The sequence below is a fragment of the Tauraco erythrolophus genome, chromosome 13, assembly GCF_009769465.1.
Source record: "Tauraco erythrolophus isolate bTauEry1 chromosome 13, bTauEry1.pri, whole genome shotgun sequence".
NCBI classification, from domain to species: domain Eukaryota; kingdom Metazoa; phylum Chordata; class Aves; order Musophagiformes; family Musophagidae; genus Tauraco; species Tauraco erythrolophus.
This window is the reverse complement of record NC_141477.1, coordinates 547,773-570,947: the sequence shown is the minus strand read 5'-3', so window position 1 is coordinate 570,947 and position 23,175 is coordinate 547,773. Positions and strand designations below refer to the sequence as shown.

Below are 23,175 nucleotides of genomic sequence, written 5' to 3'. Positions count from 1 at the left end.
CCGTGCTGTGACTTTTAGTCTGATTTTTCAATCATAAGAGGCTCCAAAACCTTTTCCTGAATTCTTTGGGTTCTCTTCTGGCCTAATTCCAGCACTGGCTCCATCCTGAGCAAGGAGTGCTTGTTTCGGCCGGTGGTCAGGAGATACTCTTTGCTGCTTTCTCTCTGCCCCCTTTGTTCATCCAGTGCTGTTGAGAATAGAATACTTTCTCTGGATAAGCGTGTGTTAGAGCAGGAGGGAGAGAGAGCAGCAGAGGCTGGCGGTCAGAACTCGATCGTAGGGCTTTTGTTATGAAATACTTAAATAAAGTATCCAATGAGTCTTTCAGATGGACCAAACTTTTAAAGAAACAAACCGTAGAAAGCAAATCCTGCACATGTTGAGCAGGAGAGATTGTTTTCCCCTTGTCTGCTATCAAGAAGTCCAGGTTCCACATTACTCAGCGGCAGCTTGAAATGGGGCTGGCTCTGAACCAGCTCCGAAATGGAGATGTTTTGGAGAACGCTTAGGGCTTGGATTCAGCCCAGTCCATCTGGAGTCTTTGACATTTAATAAATACAGGATTTGAGAAACGATACATGGTCGCCCTCCTGCCCTTCAGAGCCCCCCGTACGACTGTGGGTGCAGGAGGCCTCTCTGGGAAGCCGCAGCAGCGTGGGCACGGTGAAGGCGGCAGCCGCGGCCATCGGTTTGGTGCCAGCGGAGCTGGGCGCAGCGGAAGCCTCTGCGCCGGCGGGTTTCGCAGCAGGTCCCAGTGGTACCAGCGTGTGGATGCACCCAGGGCTGAGAGAAAACTCCCTCCTGATGGATCTGTCTGCGTTAACAATGGGGCCAGCACAGATTTAGGAGAGAGTCATGGGGAAGGAGCCGTGGGGACAAGGTCAAGCTTATTGTCCCCTCTGTGTTTATGGAACACTTAAGTCAAGAGGGCAATGGCCTGCAAACGTTAAGATGACAGCATTAAAGCATCCTTCAGGCTGTCTCCCTCTCAAGCAGCCCTTCAGGTGTGTAAGGATTGCTTCGTCTACAGCCTGGAGCGCACTCTGCTCCAGAGCTGGCCGGTGCCAGGCTGGTGGGCACCTGTTTGGCACGGCTGATGCCGTAGCCCTGGCAGCAGGAGGCTCCGAGTGCTGACACGGATTCACCCGGCAGCATCCAGCCCTGGTCCCCGCTGCTGGGGCAGGGTACGGCGGGCGCAGGCGGCGGGCAGCGGCCGTGGCGGGACGCCGTGCAGAGGCAGGTGGAGGAGGGAACGGATTCATTGCAGGTGGCTTGGAGGTCTTTGTGGTTTGGCTTTGGTTTTTGCTTCGGATAAGGAACACGAGCTGCGGTGTGGGGCGCACCTCGGTGGGAAGGGGGCTCTGCGGAAGCGCTGGCACGCGGGGAGGAGCTTCGCACCCCGCGGTGCCTGCAGCTGCGCCCGCGCTGGCGGGATGCGCAGGGAGGTGCCGCTTTCTCCGATGCTGCCCTGCAGCCTTGAGCGGGTGGGAGTCTCAGAACGAGCCCCAGCCCACTCCAGACCCTTGCCCCCACCTCCAGTGCTTTCCTGAGCAGAGCCCGCGCTGTGCCACTGGCCCGGGTCCCGCTGGGCTGCATCCTGCGGGTATGGCCCGGGCACAAAGCCCTCCTTCACTTGCCGGCCCGCAGAGCTCCTCGGGTCGTTCACGTCCCGCAGCAGAAGGCGTGAAATACAAATGAGGGCTCCTCACAATGGCGCTCTGTCAGCAAGGGGTCCCGCTCCGTGTCTGCTGTGCCTCCTGATGCTGACTGGCATCGCCTGGGTAGATCCTTCCTGATTTACACCAGGGGGAGAGAGGCCGGGGCCAGGCTGTGGAGCAGACCGGAGACATGACACAGAGAGTTTGTGCCCTCTGCTTCGTTTCCCATATTTTGGCAGAGTCGCCTTCTGTGAGCTGTTTTCTGTTCTCTGCGCGATGCTGAAGCCGGATAGGAAGAGCCTTTGAATCGGGTCTTTGTGATGACTCTGGCTGGAGAGCAGCCAGTTGGTCTGACTGAGACATCTGAGTCTGCATTAACCCGTTTTCCCGGGGATGAATGGAGCCTCCTCGCTCCGACGGCGTGCTCCCACGCCGGGGAGCCCCGGGGTGTCACTAGGACCCGCCGCAGCCGCCCCCCTCCCGCCGCCTTCCCCTGCCGGCCACGGACCCGCGGGATCGGTGCTCTTCCCATGACTCGGTAAACGTTTGTATCCGTGGACATCAAGAACAAAAGCGGAGGATCCGGGATCCCCTGAGCTGACCCGTTTCTCAGCCCTGGCACCTTACCCTGCTCGAAAGCTAAAGAGCCATGAGAGCTCGTGGCTGGGGTGCAGCACTGGTTCGGTGAGCGTGTAACGGAGCCTGCAGCGAGCGCCAGGAGGAGCACAGGGCGTATCGGGCAGGCACGGGCATCGCTCGGGCAGGAGAGCGCGTGGGGTGGTCCGTTTTCCGTCTCACGTTAGCTCACGCTCACGGAGGCTGGGCTGCACGCGGTCCACGCAGGCTGTGAACCCGGTGGATTTGGGCCACGGGCCACGTCTGTTGGGCAGGAGCTGTCTGGGACCCGGGTGTGCCCAGGGAAGCTGAGCCTGGCCAGGAGGTTTGGAAACCAGCAGAGTGGCACATGTGGCCCTGATGGCTGGGGTGGTGGAACACTCGTTAGCAGGGGAAGGAGGGGTAATTAGAGGGATGTGCTCCCTGCAGATGGGAACGCAAAGCAGGATGGTGGGAGCAGTTGTGGCGTGAAGCCCTGGCTGAGCACAGTGGTACTTAGTGCACGTTCTTGATCTGCAGAGCAGCAGCAGCCCCAGGAAAGTCCATCCTCACCTTCTCGCAGGACACAGTCCCGTGGGGCTGGGGCTGAGCTCGGGGTGCTGCTGCAGCAGGCTCGCACGCTGTGGGCGAGCTCTATTCTGGAGTCGGGGTGCTTTTGCGAAGAGCCTCGCTGCAGTCATTGAGTTTAGGGGGATTTGAATAGAAAAAGTTTCATTCTAATTCCTCTTGGAAGGAGGCAGCTTTTTTCTTAAAAAACAAACCAAAACAAAAAAGAAAACACAAAGCAAAACAGAAGTCAGAGGGGAAAAACTTGTTTGGACTCATTGTAAGCTGCTGGAGGAACGTTTACTACGCTCTGGGATGCTGAACAAATGCAGTATTTTTCAAAAAGTTCTTACACAGGAGATAACACGTATTCCTAAAAGCACTTAGTTAATTCTGTTATTAATATTTCATTAATAATACTTTTAAAAGACAGGGAGGACAGTAACTTCTACTTGCATTCACCTCTGCGGGAGCGCGATCCAAGCAGTGTTTGAAAGAACGCAGCGGCTGAGGGAAAAGATCAGGTTAAATGGAGTGGGGTTTTACAGAAATGCTCCACAGCGTTTTACTTCTTGCAGCTATCTTTTTGTATTAACTGCTGACGCATCATAAAAATCAGTTAAACAAAGGCATGAAGTATTTTTTCCCATCTTCTCCCCCGTCCTCAGCTGCTCCATCTCTCGCTCAGGTTGGCTGGCGAGGGGCTCCGGCTGCACTCCGCTCCCGGCAGCAGCTGCTGGGCAGAGCAGGACCCACAGATGCGGAATTTGCTGAAGCTGCTGATGGATCTGGGCAGCTGGTGCTCTTCCAAGGACTCTGCTTGTTTCTGGTCAAAGCAGCATCTGCTGAAGCTCAGAGGGCGAAGATTTTGAAGGGCACCCTCCTTCCCCGGTGCGCGACTCTGCTGCGTCCGGGTGAAATCGCCCTCGGGTTTCTCTTGGTGGGAAAATAAATGAGAGTTGGGTGGCTTCTTGGACTTTGCAAATCTTAATGGGAAGGTAACGCTGTCCTTTGCTGAATATTCATGAGGAACTAATTTGTGCTCATGTTTCCTGGGATGGTGGGATCCGCTGCCGGCATAGCCATCGCCCTGAGGTGCCAGGAGCCGGCAGCAGGAGAGGTGCGATGGGCAGCGCTGCGGTGGCGCCGCTGCTCTCGGTGCAGCCGTGTTTCACTGCGCCCCTGTGGCCTCGGGGTTGGTGACTCCTTTGCAGAAACGAAAACAAGCCCAGGGTGCTCTGTGCCAGACGTGGCATCCAATGGCACAGACAGCCCGGAGTGGGACCTTACAGATGCGGCAATTCTGCTTCCCGAACACTTTTGCTTCTCTGGGTTCAAATTTACTTATCAGGGCTGTTAGTCACGAGGGTGGCGTTTTGTTTTGACAGCCCTTCCTGGCTCCGCTCTCAGCTGCAGTGCTGCTGAAATCAGGTTTCACCCTCGGAGGACTCTCCGCTGCTCTGGATTTGATGTGAATCTCTGTATTCTGAGGCACGGATTGGCTGGCGCAGTTACAGCATCCCTGGTGTTGCAGAGGATGATAACACAAAATACACGTCCCTTCAAAGATCTCATCATCACAGGGTCTCTGGAGGGCACTGGGTGTGATTACTGGGTAGAGGTTTGCTGGTCTCAGCCTGCCCTGCTGCAGACAGGGGTGTTCGAGCTGGCGCCGCGGTGTTTTTCCGTAGGAATTGTGCTTTTGCAATAGCGATGTGCACGGAGGAGGGAAGCAGGGCTCCCTGCGGGGTGGGAAATCCCTTTCGTAGGAAGGCAGCTGGCAGCGGTGCGTGTCCGCCCGTCATCTGAGGTGCCCCTCAGAAGCCAGGGCCATGCTGATGACGAGTTGCTCCTCCTGCAAAGGCTGAGATGGCTCCTGCCGGGAACGTGGGTGCCTTTGCCCCTCTCTGACAGAGGGCACCCACGATGGGTGACCTGGGGAGCTGCGCAAGTTTTGTGTGCTCCAGTAAACAACCTACAAGTGTCTCCCTGTCCGTGCCCACCAAAAAATAACCTTGCTTCTTCCAGAGGCAGTACGGCCGCCAAGAAGAAAGCAGAGGGTTGGGCAGGGGCTGGCTGTGCGGAGCTGCAGTACCAGGGTGGGAGCTTGTGCTTTCGTTCTAAGACTTCTTAGAAACATGTGATAAAAGCTTCAGAACAGCAAACTGCCAAACTCCTGACAAATCTGTTCTTATCCTGGACATGTGTTTGACGTGGAAGTATTTGCCCAGTTGTTTTGAACCGTGTGAACAGCACGATAGCAAGTGGGGGACGGATTTTTGGTGCATTAGTGTGTCTCGAGTTTACGCGACATCGAAGAGATCGAGAGGGGAGCAGTGCCCCGTCGGTGGGGCGTTTGCCACAATGCTGACACGACACGATGCTTCAGGTGCCTCTGCCACGCAGTATTGCCAGAGCTTGGTCTTGAGGTGTGACTAAATCCGGTGTAGGCAACGGACCGTGGAATGGAAAGCGCAAATGGAAAGTGGCCTCCTGTTCTGGTTGGGTCGACCAGAATTTTTCCATGGGAATACTGAATTGCGCAAAAGATCTTGACATTGTTGCGTGTTCTTATCTGGAAAACACCAGTAACTGGTTCTACTTCAACTCTTGCATCTACAGGAAAGAAAGAAAAAGTTTGAGAAGGATGGTGAGAAGTTTTATTCTATGCTGGATCGCCATTTGCATTTATCCTCCAAAAAGAAGGAATCCCAATTACAGGAGGTGCGTATGGGGTTTTCTTCAGTTGGGTCCAGACCCAATGCCACCAGCTGCTCTAGGCCTTAAAAAAGGGGGAGAAATTGTCCCTTTCAGTAACCAGCTGAAATTGATAAGCAGTTGAAGCTGCCTAAAGCGTACTCACAGGGATGAGACCAGGGATGTCGAGGTGGTCGTTCACCATGAAGTGTCAAGCAGCAATAATGGCTTTATGCATTGTCATTGCTTGTTCTCACCCCTCTAGTATCAGGCAGTGACCAGTTGTACTGGCACAGCTGGGGACTGGCCACCCTTTGAACTGGCTTGGGGAACTGATCTGGCTGATAAATAACTGGTGATGATTATTTTTGCCAGCCTGGTTTCTTGCCCAGCTCCGGGTGTTCGCAGGGGTGGCTGTGGCAGCAGGCCCCCAGTGCAGTGAGCAGGAGGCAGAGGAGGGATGGTGCTCCGTTGAGCTGATGCTGCCACCAAACGTGTTGCAACAAGAAAAGAGAACCCCAGCTGTTCCAGCCCACATCAGAGCAGTCAGATCAAATCAGATCTGTCAAACCAGTTGTCAGATCAACCTAAAAGCATCTTTGCAAGGCAAAGTTTGTGTAAGCTGTGGTACATGGCATGCCACGTTGTCCTACCTGGTGCTGCAGCTCTGGAATTGCTGGTTTTGGGTCACAGCAGGAGTCAGGCGAGAGGATCATTGTCCTCACTGGTGCAGGGCTGTGAGTGGAGGAGGATCTTGTGTTAAAATAACAAATACGCTTCAGGAAAGCCTTGTCCTGCAGAGGGGAGTGAGGTTCTGGATCCATAAATAAAGGGAGCAGACCCAAGAAGAAGGTTCTGTGCACAGTGTTCCAGACCTGGGCGGGACACCTTTGGCAGGCTGCTTCTTACGTGAGGACAGAACTATTTGCGGGCTGACAGGCAAATGCTAGTCAGATGTTATCAATCTAGATGTGATGTGTGTTCCTTTCTCACCTCTTCCTCTTTCTTCCAGGCGGACCTTCAGGTTGACAGAGAGAGACACAATTTCTTCGAGTCCTCCCTCGAGTATGTGTACCAGATCCAGGAAGTACAAGAAAGCAAGAAATTCAGTATTGTTGAACCGGTAGGAGCTTCCTTTCCTTCCAGGCCCTGTTGTTTGATGCTCAGCTCTGCTGACAGTCACGGGAAGGGATGAGTTACCAGGCTGGATTCGGTCCTGGGAAGTCTGGTGATGGAGCAGGAGTTAACCTGGCACACTTGGAATGCTGCAGCTTAACAGCCTTAGTGGTGTTTGCTGGAGCACCGTGAAGCCACAGACTTGTTTCTCCTGTCTGTGAGTCGATCCTGAGGAACAGGCTGGGTGCTGTGGGTAGACAGAGGTCTTGTTACGAATTATCTTGGACACCTTGTGTTTGGTAAGCGTTAGCTGTCTTCAGAGGGAGGGAGCTGTTATCTGGTCCGCTTACCCGTCGTGGCACAGGCTGCAGTGGCAGCAGCTCGTGGCTGTGGACAGGGACCCTGCCCTGGGTGGGTGGCCCTGCCCTGGGTGGGTGGCTCTGCCCTGGCGCCGGACGCGGTGGAGCGTGGGATCGTGCAGGTCTCATGGATGAGTGATCTGCAGATCCGCTCTTGTTCTCCCAGAAGGGTCTTTCGTTTCGGGTGTGTTTTATTAAGATAGGTGTGTGGGTGGTAGACCTGGGCTTTAGGGACAGCGTGGTGGATAAGTCATACTAAAACTTGCATCGCTCCAAAATTGTAAGGAAAAGGATACATTTTTGTGTGTAATTCCTGAAGCTCTCTTTCCTGACTATCTTTCCTCTGATTAGAAACATAGAAGAGAGGTTTAATCTGTGTCCTCTCCCTCCTTTGCAGGTGCTGGCTTTTCTCCACAGCCTCTTCACTTACAACAACCTGACAGTTGAGCTCACGCAGGATTTCCTCCCGTACAAACAGCAGCTTCAGCTCAGCCTGCAGAATGTGAGTTCCTGCCCAGCTGAAGTATTTTTTGCATGTGACTTCTATTCTCTTTTGTATTTAAACGCCTCTGGTGGCAAGACTTTTCCATGCAAAACAGACTGTCCATGTTTACATTGTGGGAGGTGTAGATAAAGTTATTTCCTTCTCATGTATGTTTTCTCCTCTCCTGCACCGGAGAGCCTGCAGGTGCTGTTACAGTGTTTTTCTCTGTCTGGAAGGGGCTATTGCAATTGTGCCATTTAACCTTGTGCATAAACAAACCTGAGAACTTCTGATTTCATGAGATCAAAACTGTACACGTCTTCTAAAAAGGCCTCCAATCTTGACCCTAACGGTATGGGCTTGCTACGTGCTTTGGTGAGCTCCTCTGCTGGCTAAGTGTGCTCAGGGGTGAAATACCCGTGTCCTGTGTCTTTTATCCTCAGTCTTTCATGGCTGGCCCTCGTTCCCGTGCAACAACAGCCGTAAATCTGTGCCAAGCTGAGTTTGCTGCTGACTCATTAGTTGGTCTAAGAGGTGTTCCACAGAAATGCCTTGATTTTGTACCTGTGCTGGCGTGCCTCGTTAAGAATGATTTCACGCCAAGCAGCGTGGCATGAGGAATCAACACCCATGTCTGTAGAATACACCTGTTACCTGAACAATGGTGCAAAGAGAAGTTCAGGTGCTTCCTTCTGCTCCACCTAGCCTTAACGTGCTTTTACTGAAAACAAGTGTCCTCCCAGCCATGACTGCTCAACCCCGTTTCCGTTCACGTTGTGTTAAGCCTTGTCTCTTCAGTCATTTCTTAAGAGCCCCGCGTAGCCGGAGTTTTCACCTGAATTTGTGGAGTGGCTTACACGTTTTGTACATGGGGGACAGATTCGTTTCTGCCAGAGCACCTCAAACTTGACCAGGGATACCCGAGCTTGCTCTTCGCTCATGTTCAAATGTGCATCTTTTTGTTTTCTCTTCCCAGACAAGGAATCATTTTTCCAGCACGCGGGAGGAGCTGGAGGACCTGAAGAAGAGGATGAAGGAAGCCCCCCTAACCTGCAAGCTACCCGGGCAGCCGACCATTGAGGGCTATCTGTACACTCAGGAGAAATGTAATGGCTTTTACGTGCACCTGAATGCGTTAAGGAACGTGTGAGCCCGGGCTGCCCGGCTCCCAGCCCCACCGCGTGGGCTGCGCTGGGCTCCCGTGCCCAGGCCAGCATTAGCCGCAGCGCTGCTGCGGGCTGTGCCACCACGTGCCCAGGGAATCACTGCAGCTTTAGCTGCCAGCTTTCTCAGCAGTGGCACGGAGCTTTCTCCGGGTTCCATGAGCCATGTAAGCAAGGAACTAATTGCCCTGCACTCAAATTAGCTGAGATTTATTGCTCGTTGTGGCGCTGGAGAGACCGGAGTTCTGGCAGGTCGCACCTTGGCTGCGTTTTATCAGAACAAATCTGGTGTCCTGCCCAACTTCCCTCTCGCAGCCTCTCTGAGGGCATCTGAGCACAGCTGAAGTGTTACCCAGCAGTGAGGGTTAAGCTGCTGGGAGCTTGTTGTGAGTCTGTGCGGAGCCAAATCAAACCAAATTCAGCCTTTTACAAACGCTCGCTGTAGCTGTGCGGGGCCAGGCAGGCGTGAGCACTCAGGGGACAGAAGCCTCTGTGCAGAGCTGCGGCCTCTGAGCCTACAGGCAGCTTACTTTGAGCGCAGTTAATTTTTGGATTATATAGGCAAATGTATTTATACATCTATTTGTATGTGCGTTTTTCCTGCTTTTAAAAGAAAACACATAGACAGTAATTTTAGACCACAAACAAAATCTGCCTGTTCCTGCATGCCAGTGACTGTTTACTGCCTCAATTTATGTTTGCCCCATAAATTGAGTGTGAAGAGAGTTGCTCCTCCTGACACTGCAACTTAAAAAAAAATCACAGAAAAAATATCAGTTGAAATATTTCATGTGAAGGGGTTCAGGTAAGGCAGAAAAGTGACAATAAATCTAGCGTGATATAAATGGGAACTTTAGAGTGTTTTAAAGATGCTGTTGTCTTTACTGCCAAGTTCTCATCAACAGGAAAAAATAGTAGAGTCTGTATGAAACAAGCGTTCCAGGCACGTAGGGTCCTGCCAGTATAGGTCTTGGCCAGCCCAGCTTGGCTCGTGACCAGAGACCCACAAACACCCTTTCACCAGCAGCGTTTCGGGAGGGGACTAGAGGTGGCTGCCACCCTGTGCTCCTCTCATCTCCTCCTGCTCCTCCTGGCTCTTGCCAGCAGAGATGCTGGTGAGGGAGGTGTCCTCACGGGGCCAGTGGTGTCCGTCTCCAGAGACTGTGGACACGTGGGCAATGCTGGCCGTGCCCCACTGGCTGCGACCAGCCAAGGTGCCCCCTCTGACCCCAGCTTCCCATGTGTTTCTGCAGGGGCACTGGGCATCTCCTGGGTGAAGTATTATTGCCAGTACGAAAAAGAGGCAAAAACCTTACGGATGACGCCCATGGACCAAAAGCCTGGAGCTAAGCAAGTGAGTTGGTTTCTTGGAGGGATGTCTGCAAACATTGACTCAGCCATCAGGTCTCACCTTCCATCTGTCTGCGTCATCTCTTTCCGTAAGCAAACAGACATACAAGTGCCACGTCCAGGGCCGCAGAGGCCGCCCCGCGCAGTCATCCGGCAGCACCGCTCCTCAGGCACACGGGCAGCGGGCTGGTCCCAGCGCTGCGGCTGCGGAAGGGCTCCTGGCCATGGGGCGGAGGGGTGGGCTTCGTGTCCCCCCTGCCCGGCCGCACGGGTGGGGGGTTCGGTGTGACCTGGAGGAAGCACGTCCGAAGGGAAGGCTCACCCCCGAAGCCCTGCGGGGTTTGGCCGTGGAGACGTGGGTTCGCGTCCCGTGAGCGTTATTGGGGCAGCGGTGACCTGCGGGTTTGGTCCAGTGTGAAACTTCTGCCTTTCAGACAAGCTGGTTTTCATCTTCACCCGTGCGAACGGGCAGCGAACCCGTGGGCAGCTTTGCTCTGCCTCCGGCAGCGACTGCCGGAGCTCGAATTGCTCCAGTTCTTAGATGAGCCATTCCAAGCGCAGCCATTCCCAGCGCAGCGTTTCTCTGCCTTTGCCCGTTCGCACAGTCACTGGTTTCTGATTTTGATTTCTCTTCTCAGAACTGGTTACGTATGAGTGGGACTGGTGTTAGGAGAGGGCAGCGGCTGCAGCTCTGAACCGCGATAAGGCAACGATTTGTGGAACTGCTGCTTTTACCAAACGCTTTGGTTTTTCCCAGTGTCTGGGAGTTCCCTGCCGTTCCTGCGTGGCAGAGGAGGGGTCGGACGCAGGCGTGGATGACGGAGTGCAGCAAGTGCGTCCAGCTGAGTCCACCCGCCCTCCTCTGCCATGAATCGCCGTCCCTGGGGACTCCCGAGGCAGGCGTGCTGTTCTCCCGGCCGTGATCTCATGGTCTGCTCTTTGGCAGCCCTCTGCACGCTGCAGCAATAAAAAAAGTGCATTTTTTGGAAGCCCATGACAGAGAGCTTGGCAAAGAAACGTCCAGAACATTGACTGGAGACATCTATTGTCATCTCTGCCATAAACACGTCTAGTAAGGGCGATTAGTGCAGGTAGGGGCTTGTAAAAACATACACGAGTCTGCTTCCCAAACTCTTGCAGTCTGGTAATCTGCATCTTCGGGTCACAGCTGGCCACGCAGCTTCAAATGCCACCATTACAAGGAGTGCTTTTAAAAGCCCCAACCAACCAGCACACGCACGAAACACAGCCAGGAGATGATCATCACGGCATGTAAGCTGGGCCTGATCTCGGAGGAGGCTGTCCTTGCTGCCAGGCTGTCCTGGATCTGCTCGATCCGTGTCTGCCAGAGGTCTTGCAGAGGCAGCGCGGGGACGGTCGGGGCGATGAACGTGTTCCAGGTGTGCAGACTCAGCCCTAGGGTCGGGTCGGTTGTGATGTCTCCTGGGTGTCTCTTCAAAGGTTCTGCAAAGTCGTGGAGATCTCATGGTCACATCATGGATCGGCTCTGCTGTAGAGTCAGTTAATGCCCCTTGTTAGGGGGCACGAAGGCAAAGGGCCAGAGCTCAGCCCCGCAGTGCCAGCCTTTCATCAGAGGGCATCTACTCTAGAGTTGGGCAGTTAACATTCTTTTTCTACAAGGTATTTTGTGTAAAGCTGTTTGGACCATGAATGCTATGGATAATTGGTAGCGCTGATAAAAATGAGGCCCCAGCCACGTCAGATAACAGACAAGCACGGTCCTGGCTCAAAGACCAAGCGACCACCTCGTGAGGCTTGTTCGTAGCGGCATTCCAGCTCCGCGGAGGCGTGCCGCGTGTTTAGCACTTGTTTGCAGGGTAGAGCCATGAAGTCTAGAACGGTTTGTGGCCGAGGAGGGGAAGCCTGGCTCACAAACTTTCATCTCTGCCTTTGCTGATGGTGGGAAGGACCGTCCAGGTCCTGGTACCAATGCCGACAGATTGGCAGGGCACCCACTGGGAGCCTGGTGCTCCGCGGGCAGTGCTGGGCTGCAGCCGAAGGGTGCTGAGGAACCCGAAATCTTCTGTGTTTCTTTCCTCTGACCTTGGCTTTCATTTTCTCTCCCAGGGCACCTTAGACCTGACACTGAAATCCTGCGTAAGGAGAAAGACTGACTCCATAGACAAAAGGTTTTGCTTTGACATTGAAACTAATGAAAGGTGAGATGCTCCGTGTTCACACGGCCTCCCAACCCTGTGAGCCTGCAGGAGATCGCTCTTTGCTGTTTATTAAACACACCTTTTGCTTCGTTTTCCTGCCTGGCCCTGGACGAACTCGGCGCAGGTCTGGGACCATCACGCTGCAGGCGCTCTCGGAAGCCAACCGGAGGCTGTGGATGGAGGCCATGGACGGGAAGGAGCCGGTGAGTGCCGGGGGAGCTGCCGAGCGGTGTCCGCTGCCGAGCAGTGTCCTCTGCTGGACGCTCCGGCTGCTGGTGCTGGCACCTCGCTGCTGTTGCTTCCCCGTGATTGGGGCACACCCGAGACGGGGCTTCGTGCTGTTTGCTGGGCACAGCTGGCAATGGGCCCTTTGGTGTTCCCCCTTTAAAGCTCTGGTGCGTCCCCCCCTCGTGCCAGCCTGCCCGGGGACCGTGGCCGTGCTGAGGCTGCGACGCTCCGTGTTTCTGCTGCTCACCCCTCGCTCGCCAACCTGCCCCAGGTGGCTTTTTGTCTGTCCCCACTCTGAGCAGCGTTTGGGAAGTCTGGCCCATGGGAGCAGCCCCCCTGCACTGGTGTTTGCCTGCCTTTGTGTGCCTGCTGGGCTTCCCTTCTTCCCTCTGAGCAAAGCCCAGTCCCCTGCGCTCTACCAAAGTCCTCCTAAACGAACAGCACGGTGTGCAGTGCGGGAAAACCCGTCTGTGGGAGCTCCCCTGGCCTTTGGAGAGCTGCCCTTCCCTCGCTGGGCTCATGGGCACCTTCCACAGCGCTTTTCTCTTCCTCGTTTAAAGAGGAAAGGGCATGGGGTGGTGCGGAGGGTCAGTGCGTGTGCTGGAGTCACTTAGGGGATGTCTGGGGCTCACTGGGTTTGCGTGACTTGTTATTGTGTATGAAGGATTTTTGATTTTCCATCAAGAATGGCACCCGCCGTTTGTTATTAATAAAAAAAATATAAAATGTATTTTTGTATGAGGTGGAGTGTCTTGGCACTTGAATTTTTAAAAGCAAACAAACAAACAAACAACTGCAACCCCAGTGTGCCAGACTGTCCAGCTGCTGGTTTTACAGAGCACCTACCTGTTTGTTTTTGGGGAGACCTCTTTCCTAGAAATAAGTACTCCAGTGAAATGCAGGAAGTCAGCAAGAACTCATTTATTGTTTAGATAATGGTATCTTGCTTAATTGTAAAACGCATTTCTTCAGGAGATTGTCGTACTGTTTGTGATTGGCTTTGGGTGATGACGGGGTGCTGCATGTTCTTCCGAAAATAAATGTCGAATCACATTGCATTATGTTTTTGTTTCTTCCTCCTCCATTCCCTCTCCTTTTTCAGATCTACCACAGTCCCATCACGAAACAGGAAGAGAGTGAGTCGTTTCTGTTGCTGTTCTTCTGAGCTATCGAAGCTGTCGGGAGGTCAGGCAGTGTTTTTCCTTGCGGATACACTCATCCTCAATTTCTGCTGAATAGGCTGTGGATTCTCTCCGTGGCAGCAGTGTAACTTCTTTCCTTTCCGTCCCAGTGTTTGACACTGAGGCCAGATAAGAATGAGTTGCAAACAGTAGGAGTTATCGTTGCAATGTGCAGTTTTATTTAGCTAGAACGAGTGGGATGCAGAGTTCAGTTTGCGCTTCTAAACCCCAGTAACAGGAGAAAAAAGATCAGTGGGAGATTTTGAGGACATTTCCTTTAGCAAAGATTATTACAGAAAAATAGAGGTGGCATTTATTTCCCTGGAGCTGCCCTCCCACCACCTCGTCCTGTGTCCCCCCTTTCCCAAGCGGAGTGTACCCCACCCACAGCCCCGGGACAGGCTGAGCTGCCGTGGAAAACCCTGGGGCTCATTAGCATTCTGTGTCTCAGAGCTTACTTTGATCAGCACTTTAATTAGCTGGCTTTAATGAGCATGGAAGCAGTGTTACCAGAGGCGTAAGCGTGAAACCTGTTGTTTGGCTGGGTTTGCATTACACGCTTGCGAAGAGCGTGACTGTTTCACAAAAGTAAATACGCTCTGGTTGTGATAGATGAGCTAAAAAGGCTGCGAGTGGCATCACACCTCTCGGGATCGAGTACCGAGGGGATCCGTGCTGAAACGTCCCACACCGTTCCTGTGGGACAGCAACAATGCGGCCGAGCTTCTCATCACTGGTGCTCGGAGAAGAGGGAGCCCTTACAGACGGCTCCCTGCAAACACAGCGATTCCATAGGATTCGCCAGCACGGCCTGTGCTGTGAATGGAGTCGGTCCAGATGTGTCCCGTGGCTGTTTGTCCCAGGAAAATGTTCTTTTACATGAAAAAGATAAACAAAAACCCCTACTCCCCCCGAATAACCCACACTAACAACAACATGGTCATTTAGGAGAAATTCGGTATAAACGTTTGCACTGACCAGAAAGATATTTCACGTTATAACTCGGACAATCCTTCCAGATATCCTGGAAAAATTAACAGAAGTAGTAGTGTGGTTACAGAAGTTGAAATACGTGTATAAAAAAAAATCCTGACTTTCTACCCGCTTCATGACGCCTGCGAGGCGGGCACGAAGGACGGCCGTGGTTCCTCGGCTGGAAGGAAACCCGGGGCTCTGCTCCGCTCGGCTGATCAAGCTGTATTGTCTTTGCTTTTTAATTTAGTGAGGTGGGTAAGCAGGAATTACATGATCCTCTGGTGTGGAAGAGCTTCAACTGCAGATTTTGCAGTGCTCTGGAAATGGTTAATCATCTCCTTATCAGACACAAACTCACGTGTGGCAGGACCCTGATTTACACTTTTCTTATTAAAGACAGAAGGAGGGTAGAGGGCAGTGCTGTGACTCAAAATAGACTCAAGGGAAAATGGAGAACATATGGAACTAGTAGCTCCTTGCCAGGATTTAAAGAATGCCAGTGTTTTCGTGGAAGGACATACCCGATGCAGATGCCCGTGTGAACCCGGCTGTGCGCGGGGGCTCTGCAGCTGTGGGTGCTGAGCGGGGTCTGGGGCTGGAGCCTCCCCAGGAGTTTTCCACGGGCAGCCCTGTGCTGGTGCTAACGCTGCTTCCCTTGTTTTTAACAGTGGAGCTGAACGAGGTCGGCTTCAAGTTTGTACGGAAGTGCATCAACGCAGTGGAAACGAAAGGTGAGGAGCTCGCCCTGGCATCGGGAAGGGGCGCCGTCCTGGCGTGGCTTCCCGTGGCCTTGGATTATGTTGTATTTTCTGCAGTACAGTGTCTCAATGAAACGAGACTTTGACTTTTAACAGAAGAACCACTCAGAGGAGTAGAAATCCTGCGCTGTTTGCGATGTCATTGTACCGAATTCTGTTAGGATTGAATTTCCACCTTTTATGCTGTTTTCATTCATCAGTTTCTCACCTTGGCTCTGAGAAAACTTGTTGTTAGGCAGAAGGAGAACGAACAGCTCTGGAAGTCTCCCTGTACTGGAGGGACAGGCAAGGGGTTAACTGGGGTACCGTGTTGTTCAGACCCCTGTTGTTAAAAGGAAGGACAGAAGCAGGCTGGGGGTGACAGCCCACCCTCTGGTCTCTCACGAAACGCCCAGCCCGTACCCGCGTGTGTCGCTGCCGCAGGCTGTAGACGCAGGAAAATCACTCCGGAAAATCACTGCCCCCCGCCAGCAGAGCCGGCTGCGGGGCACAGAGCGGGGCGGTTTGTGGGGCAGCAGCGTTTCTGGGGAGCAGCTCCCGGCAGCAGTTCCACTAGATGGGGCTTTGGGACTGCCACCGCTGGGAGGCCCGTGGCTGACGCTCTTTGGCTTTCTCCTGCGCAGGGATTACCACGGAGGGCGTCTACCGGACTGTCGGCAGCAATATTCAGGTGCAGAAGTTGCTGAATGCCTTTTTTGGTAAGAATTAATTACCCTGTGCAACTTGATTGTCCTGGGTTTGTCTTGTTTAAGAGGGATGGAGAGGGCTGGGTTTCACAGTGAGGGACGTCCAGCGTGGCCGTCGGTCCCCGTGCCCCTCCGAGGCACATCTTCCCTTTCTCCCTTTCTTTTCTGGGCTTTTCTCTGCAACCCCCTCTGTCGCCTCCCCCTTCAAACCGCAGTTCTGTGCTTGTGCCGCAGCCTGTGGAGCGAAGGGAGCAGCAGCGAGACGAAGCGAGGCAGCGACCCTGGCGTGGTGGGGGCAAACCTCCTCCCATCGCGGGCTGAAAATACTCAGGCATTTTGGAGTCATGTGCTGGGCACACGCTCCTGCCGCAGGCCCAGGATGCGGGACACTGGCCATGGAGAGGTGACCCCTCTCCCTCCTCTCCTCCACTGCCTGCGCCGTCGGCAGCTCCCGGCTGCCGTGGTCGGGCCGCGGAAGTAGCGGAGGGGCGGTGGGCAGCGGGGCTGCTGGCACGGTCGGGCGCACGTGGCGCGGGTTTGCCGGCATCGCCCGGCGGTCGAGCAGCGGCGAGAATCATTGCTCACCCGTCACGACTCCCTGCCCTTGGTACCAGCCAGTGGCCCATCCCTGCTCAGACAGCGCCAATGAGAAGCAGACGGGAGGGCCAGCGCTCGTCAGTTAGTGTGCGGGATCCTGGGGGTCTCGGGTTCGGGCAGCCCCTCCTGCCTTGTCCCACGGGTCCAGCACGGCCACCTCCTAAAGCAGCCCCCGCGGACGAGCGCAAGGGGACCCTTTGCCCCAGTGGGGTATCGCGCAGAGCCGTGCTGGGAAGGTGGCATCCGCAGAGAGGCCGTTGCCCTGGTTCAAGGTTTTCAGCGGGAAGGACTGGGATACCTCCCCGTAAGCAGTGTGTACGTTAATAAGTCACTTTGTGCGTTTCTGCTGTGATGTGCACTAAATCTGGTATTTCATACAAGCGTGTGAACTGGTGGGTGGTCTTCATACGAGAAACGGTGAAACTCCCTGCAGCAGGTTGTAGGGCTCAGCAGTGTTGCTCCGTGCCGTGCCAGGACAGGCTCTCCGGGGCAGGGACCTGGCTGAGGCCGTCGTGCCCCTGCCCTGTGGTACCCATGGGCCAGGGCAGGCTGCCAGCCCCCAGGTGAGCCCTGAGGTTTGGTCTCCTGCGTGCCCAAAGGCTGAGCCATTCTCACTGTCCCTGCCCGAGGGGCTGGAGCACAGGGCAGAAAGTAGTTTTACATCGATACCGGTGATACCGGTGTGCCTCGGGCTCGCACCAGCTCCATGCACAGGCATCTGATATGAATGTAGTATTCAAAGGCTTTTACTATTTTTTACTATTACTTTTACTGTTGTTGTTGTTGTTTTTTAAACGGCTGGTTTGTGCTGACACGGAGCCGTACCCGATTCCCATGGAGCCGTGACTTCAGCTATCCGGTTACACTTGCCTGATGACTAATTACTTAGCCTAAGTTTTTATTGCTTCTTGATTCTCACCCTCCCTGTGAGTAGCTCTGTGGTTTTCTCCTCTGAACACCACCAGCGAGTGGCTTTTCGCTCTATTTTTATGCATTGGTCTGGTTGACCACTTGCCACCCCACTGTGTACAAACTCACAATGGGAAGTCCAACAGCACAGAAATAGCTGCTGCAGAAGGCTTTCATCCTGAACTTCAGTAAGGAGATTGATTGGTTTTGGAGCTTTTTTTGTCTTTAGTCTATTTTATTTTTTAAAAATAAATCATGCAGTTTCTTTCTCTGGTCCAGCTGCCCCTCATCCTCCAACCATGTCCTTTACTTCATCGTACCACAGAAATGATGTGGTTGTTCAGTGGGGGGAGGCAGGAGCAAAGTGTACTTCCACGCTGCTGGGGTGCCTCCTCTGAGCTCCCTCCTCTCCCTGCAGCAAGAAGGAATGTGTCCAGAGCAGCCTTCCAGGGAGCAGCTGCGATGGAGGGGTTGGAGCTGGGCACTTAGATTACTTTGGATATCAGAAAGCTTGTCTTGGATCTGTTGAAATTTATCGTTTCTGCCAGTCTTGGCTGTGCTGGTGAAAAACAAACTGTAGAGAATATGCCCTCGCTGACTTTTCACCACTGCTTAAATGTTACCTTCTGCTTCTTCCTTTGTCCTTGGTTAGCACTGCTCCTCAGCCCTCTTGAAATATTGGTGCTGATACTGTTGTTCTGCTTTTCCCAACTGTGAGCATCACCAGCTTTCTTTGTGCTGCTGTAGCTTCGTTTGTCTCGAGAGCATACTCTCCTGGGAGCGTGCTGTTCATCAACAGCCTCAAAACAGACCTTATTTCAAAGCCATTTTGCTCTTCTTCCAGATCCAAAATGTCCAGGGGACGTGGATCTCCAAAGCGGCGACTGGGACATCAAGACAATTACCAGCTCACTGAAGTTTTATCTCAGGTAGCACTGCAGGTCACACCTGCCCCGAGTGGGCAAAGGAGCTTGGGGCTGAACTGCCAGATGTTAACATCTGGCTGTTGGAAAGGGCAAAGAAGTGACAAAGGCTTTGGGAAAAGAATGGATTTTGTGGGGTTTTTTTTTGAGAAATATGCCGGGGAAAGCTGTTTAAATAATACTGGCTGGGGGGGCAGGTGCCACCGGAACTGGTGATGCTGGAGGGTGAGCAGGTTTGCCCTCGGTCCTTCGAGCTCAGTCGCGAGCGGGTCACGCTGCCCTGCCAGAGCTCAGTTGTCTTTCTGGTTGTTGCAGGAACCTGTCTGAACCCGTCATGACATACAAGCTCCACAAAGAGTTGGTCCTGGCTGCCAGTAAGTCCCAGAGCTGCCGCACCGGTGCTCCCCAGCCCTGCACTCCCCAGCCCGTGTGCATCCAAATCACTTGACCGAGCTCTGCCAGCCCGACACCGGGGTGTCCGGCCGCTTCCCCCTGTAGGAAGAGGAGTGACCCTCTCTTCTGAGTGCTGAATGGTGCACGGGAGGTGGTGGTATTTCTTCCCTTCTTTCCTTTGCTGTTGCAGTGCTCTTCCCTGTAACAGGGTTTCATGCTCTCCGAGGGTCTGGAGAGAAGGGGATGTCAACTAACCTGAAATCTGCACAAGTGTCCCAGAAGAATTGTTTCTCAATGGTGTTAATATAAATCTGTGAGGGAATGGGATGTGCTGTTGCCACGCAGATAGATAGGTGCTCCCTTTAGGTTGTGAAATCCAAAGTGTCCACCAGTACATGAGAGTTTTTTCTGCTGCAGCTCTTGGGACTGAGCCACAGCTGATATTAAGGGAGATTATCCAGGTAACACGGGTACAGTGACAGGGATCACCTGTGCTAAACCGGCTGCTCCTCGACTGTCCGGTTGTTACGGCCGTTTCAAATAAGCCGTAATAATTCTGAGGTGGCTGCAGCCCCAGAGCGTGTGGAGAGGCAGCATGCTGAGATGGAGACCAGAGGGAGTTGGTCATCTCCCTCAGCATGAGAGTACTGGCATTTGGGAATTTGTGGCGCACTCATAAACACTTGGCATTACAGCATCCTTCACACCCCCATGCCTCTTCGAAGTCAACGAGGAGGGTGGGGGAGCACCTGCCCCTCCTCAGGTTGGACCTCTGGAATTAATAACACTTGTTCTTTCTTGGAAAGGAAAATTTTCCACTACCTACTGATTGTGCTTGAGCCCAAGATTTCTTAGTTTCAGAACTCGTTAAACCCACGATGGCTGAGTATGTGCAAAACCATAATCCCTTCCCTACCCTCCCTCAGAAACTTGCACCATTAAGCTTCCCAGCTACCAAGATCCCACACTATTCTTTTCACTCAGAGTGTTTGATTGTTTCTTGATTATTTATGCTTCTAAGGGTGACCTCTTTGGGTCAGGGACTCGATTTTTTCCCTGCAGGATGTTTTGCCATGTTGCTCGGTGTTACAGCTGTCTGGGCTGAGCCGGTGCCGGCAGCGAGGCCGTGCGTTCCCCTGGCACGTGAAGGGCAGTACCTGGCCATGCCCAGCCTGCTTCCCGGCCGTGCTCAGAGGCAGAGCACGACCCTGAGCCCCTTTTCAAGCTTCATTTCTCCCTCTTTCCACTTCGTTTTGTCTCTCACAATGATTACCCTGTTGCTGTGTATCTCGCTTTCCTTCTGCTTCCCGTCGCCGGGTTTGGCCCGTCAGCCCTGCGTTGCAGAAGGAACAGCTCCCGCAGATTTTCTTTGGCTTTTTCTTTCTCTTATGTATTTACTTTGAAAGTGGTGGGCACAAACTTTTCTTTTTGTTACTTCTTTCCAGAATCTGAGAACCTGGATTACAGGCTGGGAGCCATTCACGCGCTGGTCTATAAACTACCTGACAAGAACAGAGAGATGTTGGAGCTCCTCATACAACACCTCGTCAAGTAAGCAGACTTTTTTTCTAAAGGCAGAGCGAAGGGAATAATAAAGTCAGCAGAACAAGCCTTTTTTTGTGGCAAGCTTGCAAAATTGTGTCCACCACAATCGCCCTAGAAATCCATGTTTGGACTGCACAAGTGGTGTGGCTGTTTTGCTGCCTACTTCATTGAGTGATGCTTCTCTTTCTAATTGCCACTTTCATCCCCTTTCTGACAAGCACCAAGCAGGAAATAATTTGAAAATGACCCTCTGACAGCAGAGCTATAAATTGTCACCCCTCACTCCAGTTAACAAGAACGTTAGGTCTGGGGTTTGGGAACGGCTGTGGGACCTGTGCCCATGGGCTGAACGTGAAGCATGCTTTGATTTTATCTCCAACTCTGTGGATTCAATATCCTGAGCCCTTAGAGCAGCACAAGGGCTTGAGCGTCCCAGTCTCTGCCCTCACACAGGCATGTTGGATGCCTGGTAGCACCGAGCAGTGCTGCTTCCACGTGCTTCTGCCAGTGAGCCGCTGAAAAACTCTGTTACTGGATGACAACGGCACCAGCACTGCATTGGGAAATGGGTATTTTTTCTTCCCTCCTTGCCACATGGAATGCGAAGGCTGGGTGTGGAAGCTCTGCTCTCTCCACCCCAGGGAGGAGCAGGGGCACAGAGAGAGGCTCGTGACGAGCCCTGCTGAAGCTCGGAAGCGAGGGAGCAATGTGTGTGCAGGTCAGGAAGGACCAGGGCTTGCAGAAGCAATGGCTTTTGTGTGGCAGGGCTCGATTCGGACCTTTGGAGAAGTCGTCTTGAAGAAGGCAGCAGGGCTGATCGGGGATTGTCACCCCAACACTCAGAGGCGAGTGCCTGGCCCTCGGTGCCGTGCCCTGCGTCGAGGCGAGGAGGGCAATCCTGCCTGCCATCCCATGCCAGCCTTTCAGGCTGACGTTTGTGTGGGTTTTGGAAACCTTTCTGCATAAGTGGCAGAGCTGGGAGCGTGCCGTGCGGTCCGATGACGCTAACGCCGTACTTGGGGTCACTGTGTTTATTCCTTAAAGCATTTACACTTAAATTCTGTTCCCTCTCCCCTTCGTGCTGACAGCCTCTTCAACACCAGGGCTCCGGGGCAAACCCAGAATTCCTTACACGTCAGCATCAGAGCCCCTCTCCTCTGGTCCGCTTCCGGAGACAGGCGGTGCCCACCTCGGTGGTCAGTGCTTGGGTCAGCAATTGGTGCGGCTCCCCGCGCTCGCACGCTGCTCCGAAGGCTGCTGGGCAGGCAGAGCTCTGTTCTGTCGGGAAGAAGATGCTGTGTAGAGATTTGCTGAAAGCCTCCAAAGTGTGCTCCCTGCCTTCAGCCCTCCTCCAGAGAGAGGAAAAATCAAAGCCAAAAGTCAAATCTGGATAAATAGGATATTCCGATTTAAATTATTCCTTTTGTGTATGTGTTGCGCAGATGACTTCCGATTGCAGAGTTAAAAGGTGAGCCAGGAGTGGGAAGGGATCAAATAAAAAGACTGTCAGCATGCTGCTCTCCCAAACAGTTGTCCGGGCCCAACGTGCGTGTCGTATCTAGAGACGTGTTTTATCTCTGGTAGAGTTGGGAAACAAATTCTGCTGAAACAAAATGAAGAAAATTGAACAACTGATTCTTTCCTTGTCCTTTTTTTATTGTTTGGAGTAAGATCTGTTCAGAAAAAAACAAACCAAAACCTATTCCTGCTTTCCCTCCTCTCCGCAGCGTATGTGAGCACAGCCGAGAGAATCTGATGTCCCCGTCTAACATGGGGGTGATATTTGGACCCACCCTCATGCGAGCACAGGAGGACACTGTGGCAGCGATGATGAACATCAAGTTCCAAAACATCGTAGTTGAGATCCTCATCGAGCACTTCGGGAAGGTACAGGTGGCAGCCCGGGAGCAGCGCCACGCGGCTCCTGGCTGCTCCGTCGCGTTCGTGCCAACTGTTGCTGTGGCAACGATGTAGAGCTCTGGCTCTTTTTTCTGGAGTTTCCTTAGGGGTAGGATGGTTTTTGTATAACACACTGTTCTGAAATGCTTCAGAAGGAAACAAAAAGTGTAGCAGATATGTTCCTCACTGTTGCCTTTAGCTAGTTCCGAAAGAAACCCCAAGTCTAGGGATTTTTGCTTTTCTTTTTAAATAAGAGGAATCTTTATTGAAAAAAACCCTATTCTATGTATTCTGTGCCTGGACATTGCAGGATTTTATGCTTTCTGTTGCTGAAGGACAGAGCCAGACCAGAGCATAACTGGTTCCAACGGGCACAGCCCAAGATAAGACGCTGTACAACTGTTAATACTGGGCAGAGCCCCAGAGCAGACCAGTACTGAAAGGCTGGTGGTTCCGCTGTGTGTCCGATCTGTTCGGACTGGGATGTGGGGACGGCGTGGGCGAGTCTGGGGACGGGAGCTGCTGCCGGGGCTCGGGCTGTCGGAGAAGACCAGCACCAGGGGCCGGTGCCTGCCGTGCTGGGGCCGTGCGAGGGCTCCAGCACCGTTTGCCCTTCCTGGGATCTTTGCTGAAAGCTTTTGTCCGAGAGCGTTGCCCAAGTGCACGGCCTGGATCAGCCTGCTGTGGTGGGCGCTGAGATCCACGTGTGGACAACTGCCCTTTGCCCGGTGGCGTTTTGTCCCCTGATGGAAAGCAGAGTGTTCCACTGTCTGATGTATTAGCACTTCCTCCTCGTGGCGTCTGAAACAATGGCCTCGGGTGTTGGGGGTGGCTGGAGGGTGAGAGCACTCTGTGTTAAAACTTGGGCAGCGTTGGCGTTCAGGTCAGCGTAGCCGGGAGCAGACTGCGTTCC

At 53.4% G+C, this 23,175-nt stretch overlaps 1 protein-coding gene across 1 annotated transcript in view; it reads left to right on the top strand.

Annotated features, from left to right (window-relative positions):
* The window catches only part of OPHN1 (oligophrenin 1), a 58,661-nt gene that overhangs the window by 25,706 nt on the left and 9,780 nt on the right, over positions 1-23,175 (top strand). The window contains exons 5-18 of the mRNA XM_086619958.1: positions 5,442-5,543; positions 6,529-6,639; positions 7,389-7,493; positions 8,452-8,581; positions 9,892-9,992; positions 12,077-12,168; positions 12,293-12,371; positions 13,499-13,532; positions 15,221-15,283; positions 15,934-16,008; positions 18,347-18,431; positions 18,741-18,799; positions 20,264-20,369; positions 22,091-22,250. Coding sequence (XP_086476084.1) covers positions 5,442-5,543; positions 6,529-6,639; positions 7,389-7,493; positions 8,452-8,581; positions 9,892-9,992; positions 12,077-12,168; positions 12,293-12,371; positions 13,499-13,532; positions 15,221-15,283; positions 15,934-16,008; positions 18,347-18,431; positions 18,741-18,799; positions 20,264-20,369; positions 22,091-22,250 — 1,302 coding nt within the window. The remainder of the gene's footprint in view (positions 1-5,441; positions 5,544-6,528; positions 6,640-7,388; positions 7,494-8,451; positions 8,582-9,891; positions 9,993-12,076; positions 12,169-12,292; positions 12,372-13,498; positions 13,533-15,220; positions 15,284-15,933; positions 16,009-18,346; positions 18,432-18,740; positions 18,800-20,263; positions 20,370-22,090; positions 22,251-23,175) is intronic.